Source organism: Odontomachus brunneus, unplaced genomic scaffold (genome assembly GCF_010583005.1).
Source record: "Odontomachus brunneus isolate Ranch 3 - 2012 unplaced genomic scaffold, Obru_v1 Obru_scaffold_061, whole genome shotgun sequence".
NCBI classification, from domain to species: Eukaryota; Metazoa; Arthropoda; class Insecta; order Hymenoptera; family Formicidae; genus Odontomachus; species Odontomachus brunneus.
Window position 1 is genome coordinate 938,675 of NW_022639511.1, and position 8,246 is coordinate 946,920.

Sequence of the window (8,246 nt, forward strand, 5' to 3'; positions counted from 1 at the left end):
ATATATATATATATATATATATATATATATATATATATATATATATATATATATATATATATATATATATCTTTTCTTTTTAAGTCTGGTGTTATTATACTAATAATTTCCGGTTTCTATACGAAAAAAAATATATAAGAAAATATAAATATGAAACGATCTCCGAGCGGTCATAAAACCCTTAAAAAGTTATACCTTCTTTTCACATAAGTTTTTTCACAATAAAACTCAAAATTTTTTAATTTAGTGTTCAAAATTAGAGAAAATTCAGACCGATGATTATTGCTTAAGGTCCGACGGTCAAGCCGCCGATCGTGCGTGCAATACTGCCTCCAGAACGCGCGCGCACGCCCATATGAGAAGATAGTTCTTAGCTTTAATCCTCCATAATTTGATTAAAAAGTAAGATATTGAAATTTAAAAAATATATTTTAAAAAGAATAAACAATATATTTATTTCTAATCAGAATTTCAAGATAACATTACTCTTACTTCAGAAAAACATCAAATATCCCAAAAAACCCGTTTTGTACATATTAAACCTGAAGTATTAAGAAACCTGATGTGCTGGTAAAATTTGGTTTACGGAATCGTTTTCGGCATCCAAAAATCTATAAGAAACACCTTATCTGATTCAAAATAAAAAAATTTTTTTTGTAAACTAGTGTTATTCAAAACAATAAAGCATGTATGAAAAAACTTATTAAATAAATAGAAAATAGAGAGAAATATAAATAGAATGCATATATCAAAATATTTTTTTTCTTTTATATAAATGTTTTATCTATATTGTCATACGATATATGATACATGAAAAGAAAGAGAGAGAAAGAAATAATTAATTATAGAGAGAAATATATAATTTGTTTCAATGTGGTTTGAACACTTTTTTCGATAAAGCTTTTCGCGCGCGCGGAATGTATCTTATAATTAATGAGAATTTATTTCTGAATAATTTCCAAAAAATAAGTTCTTTCATTATATAGACATCGATTATATTCCAGACAATACTAAAGAAAAACTGTTTAAAATGCATTGAAACTAAGTAGTGTTGGACATTAATTGATTAAAAATGTTTTTTTAATAAAATAATCGATAAATAAAAATAATCAATAAATATCAAAGTTAATCAACCGTTATATATATAATTACACGAATAATTTAATAAATTGATGAAATTCATTAATCAATATATAATAAATCACATCAAAGTTGGATTACTAATTAATTCCATCAATTGATTAAATTATTGTGATTTTTATATGACAATATTGACTAATTTTTTTATTTACCGATTACTTCAGTGAAAGAAAATTTTAATTGATTAATGCCCAACATATTGAAACAACAGAATATTATATTATATAACAGAAATAAATGTTTATACACAGGAAATATTTTATTTTTATTTACCTTCGCAATCTGGCTTTGCTATGAAAGCGTTTTCCGCATTTGGTACAACCGAAGGTTTTATCAACATTGTGGACCCATGAATGCTTCAATAAGCTACGCTTATCTTTGCATGTCTTTCCACAGAGTGTGCACGTATTCGGTGGCGCATCCTCAGCGTGATATTGTCGTACATGTTCTGCTACGTCAGCATCGTCACGACATCTCGCTCCACACAGTAAACAACGACGACTAGGAGATCTTGTTATAAATAAAGTACTGTAAGTATATGCTAAATACGTTTTCCAAATTTATCCGATTCGAAGAGAATCAAGACCAGACAATCAACAGTATTATATCAAATTCTATGCGTATAATTTTTTTTTAATATTAGATCAATCAGTAAAATATTTTTGACAATAATCTCTTCGATCAATGCGGAAACCGCTGCATAATAAAAAATAAAGACATGGTTATACCTAGCATGAAGTTCTGCATGTGCTAACAGTGCCAATGCCTCTTCGAACCATTCACCGCAAACATTACATACGTGATGTTGACTGGAACTCTCTATTGTATCCATTTCTTGCTTAATATGAGTTCTAAAGACATGATATCAAACTTTAGAAATAAAAACATTAATATTGTTAATAATTTCCAAGTTAACAAAAAGATACAATTTATAACAAAAATTTATATAATATTTAAATTTTAGTAGACTACTTAATAAAATATAAGATTTTATTAATTGTCAATGTAATGTTTATATACACAGTATCTGACTCATACCATACTAGAGCTAATATATAGCTAGAATAGATCGGGGTAAGTAATGGAATCGGTGTCTTTTTTTAAACAACCATGTGAAACTTTGATATAAAAAATATATATGTTAAAAAAAAAAAATATATATATATATATATATATATATATATATATATATATATATATATATATATATATATATATATATATATATATATATATATATATATATATATATATATATATATATATATATATATATATATATATATATATATATATATATATATATATATATATATATATATATATATATATATATATATATATATATATATATATATATATATATATATATATATATATATATATATATATATATATATATATATATATATATATATATATATATATATATATATATATATATATATATATATATATATATATATATATATATATATATATATATATATATATATATATATATATATATATATATATATATATATATATATATATATATATATATATATATATATATATATATATATATATATATATATATATATATATATATATATATATATATATATATATATATATATATATATATATATATATATATATATATATATATATATATATATATATATATATATATATATATATATATATATATATATATATATATATATATATATATATATATATATAATATATATAAAGAGTACATACAGATTCTCGATACTATTTTCAATATTTTCAAAAAGTTATACAACCTGTCCCAGAACAACCTTCGAAACGCTTGGAGAGACATAATGCAGATTGAGGAACATAAAAGTCTTATACCGTTTTGTAATTATTCGTAATAACTATTGACATATAATTAACGATTTGTGAATAATCACGCGAGATATGGTACATGAGTTGTAGTGACGATGTCTGCCATCGTATACTTGTACATTAGGTCAAACTAAACAAAAAAGTCCTATACCATTTTCTTCATAACTTTATAGATTTTTAATTGTTAATTAAAAAAGATTGATAGATTGTCGTTCGCGATAATATATTAATGTTATCTAATTAAATAACATGGGGAATAGCTTAGCACCTCTTTCTTTGATGTTAGGTAGATTATACCTGCACGTGGTGTATCCTGAATAGTGCTAAAACAACCTATAACATTTATTTGATTAATTGCATTATAAAACTCATAAAAACTATCTTTTCTTTCAATTTTGACAAGAAAATTCGAAAGCAAAGCAATTTGAAATTTTAATATAAAAATGACGGAAACTCCTCTCTCTCCCTCTCCCTTTCTCTCACAATGCATTTTCGAATCAATGTTTAAACTAACTTCTTTTTTTTGTTTTTGGTCCTTAATCATTTCCCAAGTTATTGTCCTCCACTTCTGAAATATCCTGTGTGCATGTATGTACGCGCGCTCGCGTGTCCGTGTGCATGTGCGCATATATATGGGTGCGCGCTTCCACGCGCACGTGTGTGTGTATGTGTGTAGGGTATTTAAAAAATGAAGGTTAATTTAAGTAGACTACCCTGTATATCTATACAGGGTGTCTCATTTTAAAGCAGGGCTCGAAACAGTTTGCCAATTTCGGCCGATTCTCTGGAGCTACGCCTTCTATCTCCTCTTTGCCGCGCGGCGAACCAAAAAAGTGACGGTCGTGTCTCTCAGCTTGAAGCCGCGACTGATCGCGACCGTCACTTTCTAGGCCCGCCGCGCGGCAAGGGAGAGATAGAAGGCGTAGCTCCCGAGAATGAACCGAAATTGGCAAACTGTTCCGAGCCCTGTTTTAAAGGATACACTGAAATATCTCTTCAGGAAAGTACTTAAGAAAAAAATGTTTTTAACAAAACAAGTTCAAGTAGGGTTCAGAGGAGGACACCTGATAGTGACTTTGATCTTAGTCAGGTTTAGGAGTCATTTGAAAGTCAACTTAGTTTCTTTAAATGGAAACCTCCACTTCTAACTGCTAAATTGAAGAGAATAGAAAATTCTACGTTCAGCTATGTATTATATTATGGAGTCAAATTGACTCCTGGTGGTCATTTCAAGATCAAAGTAGCGAATATAGCCAAGATTCTTTGTGCTGTAGATCTTGGAAATCCTAATTTTCTCTCAACTTTCTATAAAGACACATGGGGATTTATGATTATTACCGCAAAAACTTGTGGATCATCTCGCCCAGACACATGAACAAAACGTTGTTGCCGTCTTTGTGGTCGTTGTCTTTGGTGTTGAATAACTCTCCTAATTTTTGCAGAATTACCCGGATACTGTCAATCCGGAAAGCAATTACGAAATAATTGTGCTATTCCATGGTAATTACCGTCACATTTTCCGAGTATATAAATAATATCAACAATTTCATTTGTTGTATAATCTGGCATGGTAGCAATATTTAACGAAAAAAAAAAAAAAATATAAATTATAAAATAATGGAAGACTATAGCATATTAAAGGAGTTTATTCGCGACTTAATAAAAAATAAACATTTACACAACAATTAATCCAAATATAAATATTTCGTTTTAATAGCTTTTCAGTACAGATATTCCAGTAAATTATTTAAGATAGAAAAGTAGCTTGCAAAATGTTCCTAAGGATACGTTTGATCTGATCGGTATATTAATTTTTTCACAATGCTTTTCTAAAGATTATAAATACATAAGTTATTTAAAATGGGTAAACTGAACTCTAAATGAGCGGTAAGTAAATTTAATCCTTTTAAATATTTTTCGAAATGTTTATAAGTAGTAACTATTATGACTTTGAAATAACCTCCAAGGTCAATTTTACCTCATAACATAATACATAATTAAATGCAAAATTTCTTGCTTTTTAAATTCTGCAGTCGGAAGTAGGAGTTTCTATCTAAAGAAACTAAGTTGAATATATTTAAATTTCAAATAATCCCTAAATCAAACCAAGGTCAAAGTCACCATCGGGTGTCTCTTTTTGAACTCTACAACTTTCGTTGAAAACATTTTTTTCTTAAATGTTTTCCTGAAGAAACATTTCAGTGTATCTTTTAAAATGGAACATCACATATATGTGTGATATGCGCGCATACACACACACAACACACAACACATACCCAGGATAGTCCACTTCAATCGAGTATCTTAAATTTCTCACTTTTTATAATACAAAAAAATATCTAAAAATAAAGTCGCATCGTTCGAGGGGAAAATTATAATGACAGAAAAATTTTTCTTTACAAGATAATTTTTGCAGAAGTTTGTAGGTCAAGATAATTTTTTTAAATAGAACTACATGTTTTTTTTTTCATGTTTTTATAGCCAATTTCGGGAGTCCAGACAACATTGACTTATGACTTATGACAACATGACCTTTAAATAATCCTGAACATGGAAAAGTACATATATATGAAAAAAATATATAATTACACGAAAGAGGAAAAAAAAGAATAGAAATTCTGCTGATTTAAATTCTCTAGGTTTTTTTATAGGGAATGTTAAAAAATATTAGGTGTACAACTTTGCTTCCGCCGTTTTCCTATAGATGGCTTTAGCGGTAAGTGGTGGTCGAAATAAATAGATCACAGACGTCATACAATAAACTTGGGCATCTGTCAACATAACTCCATAGAAACATTAGTCGATTTGTGTTTACATCATAAAGTTATTCTCGATTGAAAATGTCAGTTTACGAGCCAAATTCTCGTCATTTGCGGGAGATTTTAATTTTCTGCTTCAATATGAAGAAATCTGCGGTTGAGGCTCATCAAATGTTCTCAAATACTTATGGTGAGGCCACTATTAGTGAAAGAACGTGTTGCGAATGGTTTCAACGCTTCAAGAACGGTGATTTTGACGTCGAAGACCGGCATAGCGGTGGAAGAGAGAAGGTTTTCGTAGATGCAGAATTGGAGGCATTACTTGATCAAGACTCGTGTCAAAATCAAGAAGAATTGGCACGATTATTGGGAGTGACTCAACAAGCCATTTCAAAACGCCTCAAAGCCATGGGAATGATTCAAGAAAAGCAAGGAAATTGGGTGCCGTACGAATTAAAACCGAGAGATGATAAACGGCGTTTGTTTGCTTGTGAACAGCTGCTTGAAAGGCAAAAACGGAAGAGATTTCTGCATCGCATTGTGACTGGAGACGAAAAATGGGTTCATTACGATAACCTCAAGCGCAGAAAATCATGGGGAGTTCCCGGCCATGCTTCCACGTCGACAGCCAAATCGAATATTCACAGCTCCAAGGTCATGCTCTGTATTTGATGGGACCAGCTCGGCATAGTGTATTATGAGCTGTTAAAACCGACTGAAACAATCACAGGCGATCGGTATCGAACGCAATTGATGCGTTTGAGCCGAGCATTGAAAAACAAACGGCCGCAATACAACGAGAGACACAATAAAGTGATTTTGTAGCATGACAATGCTCGACCCCGTGTTGCGAAAGTGGTCAAGACATACTTGGAAACGTTGAAATGGGAAGTCCTACCCGCCGTATTCTCCAGACGTTGCTCCCTCTGACTATCACTTGTTTTGATCAATGGCACACGACCTGGCTGACCAGCACTTCCGGTCTTATAAAGAAGTAAAAAATTGGATCGATTCATGGATCGCCTCAAAAGATGACCAGTTTTTTCGACGCGGGATTCGTACGCTACCCGAAAGATAGGAGAAAGTAGGGGCCAGCGATGGACAATACTTTGAATCATAAATGTATAACCAGTTTTCTTACAATAAAGCCTCGAATTTTGGAAAAAAAACGGCGGAAGTAAAATTGTACACCTAATATTGTTTACAATGATGTACCAACCATCAGGAGGACATAAGAGAACGTATTTTGGATGCATGTGCGATTATAAATTTAGAAATGATAGAAAGGGCAAAATTATTTATGTATCGTATTTAAAAATATAATGAAGTTGAACATTATTTTGAACATTTTTTTAATAAATTTGTATGTTAAAGAATATAAATATTTTCTTTTTCTTTTCTTCAAACATAAGTAACTTTCCTAGTACAAAATTATTTAAAAGTCATGTTGCTGCACAGGTCGCTGGACTCCTCTCAATGTTAACTATAAAACCGTGCAAACAAAAACATGTTTCATTAAAAAAAATTACCTTAATTTTCAAGTCTCTGAAAAAATAACCTTGAAACAAAACTTTTCATTATAAATGCCCTCTCAAACGATGTAACTTTTTTCCTACATATTTTTTTGTATCATCAAAAACAAGAGAGAAATTTAAGATGCTCGATTTAAGTAGACTACTCTGTGTGTATATATACAGGGTGTCCCGCCACTACCGCATTATCTCTTAAGGGCGGATTCCTGAGGAATTCACCCTTAATTTGAAGAAAAAAATCCTAATGCAAAAATGAGGCTATAATATTTTTCAAATTATAAACGATTACAGTTGATCAATTATACTGGCTAAAGTACGCGCGCTCAGGTACGGTACAACATACAATGATACAGGTGTATGCATATGTCGCCCCTTTTTCAAATATTGATATGGAAGTTCCATAGCTACAATAACATATACAACAATAATCTGCCTTTCCTATCATTTAAATAAACATATCGCAAATAATAACAATTTCGTCAAAATATTATGAATAAAATATCACAATACATTTATGAGAATCAACACACAAGCTATCACACATTTGACGTTTCTTTGAGAGATTTACAATTTCATATCTTATGCAAATTTTCACTTATGTGCATGCACCTGTACCATTGTATGTATCTGTACTATTGTCGTACCGTATCTGATCGCGCGTAATTTAGCCAATATAATTGGTCAAGTTTAATCGTTTATAATTTGGAAAGTATTATAGCCTCGACATTTTTGTATTAGGATTTTTTTCTTCGAATTACTTCAGGAATCCGTCCTTAAAAAATAATGCAATAGTGGCGGGATATCCTGTACGTATGTATCCTGATGTATACAGGGTGTTCAAAAAGTCCCGGACCGGTGAAATATCTCGAAAACTAAGCATTTTAGAAAAAAATGTTTCAGATAAAAGTTGTGGCGTTTAAAAAGATGTATTTACTGATCACATCAGTTTGACCTT

The 8,246-nt window shown here is 30.0% G+C and overlaps 1 protein-coding gene across 3 annotated transcripts in view; it reads right to left on the minus strand.

Moving 5' to 3' along the window:
* LOC116846134 (zinc finger protein 420-like) overlaps positions 1–8,246 on the minus strand; it is a 29,433-nt gene that overhangs the window by 8,742 nt on the left and 12,445 nt on the right. For all 3 annotated transcript variants that reach the window (XM_032819615.1, XM_032819614.1, XM_032819613.1), the window contains exons 5-6: positions 1,869–1,991; positions 1,414–1,650 (exon numbers count right to left, since the gene is read on the minus strand). In XM_032819615.1, the coding sequence (XP_032675506.1) occupies positions 1,414–1,650; positions 1,869–1,991 (360 nt within the window). The remainder of the gene's footprint in view (positions 1–1,413; positions 1,651–1,868; positions 1,992–8,246) is intronic.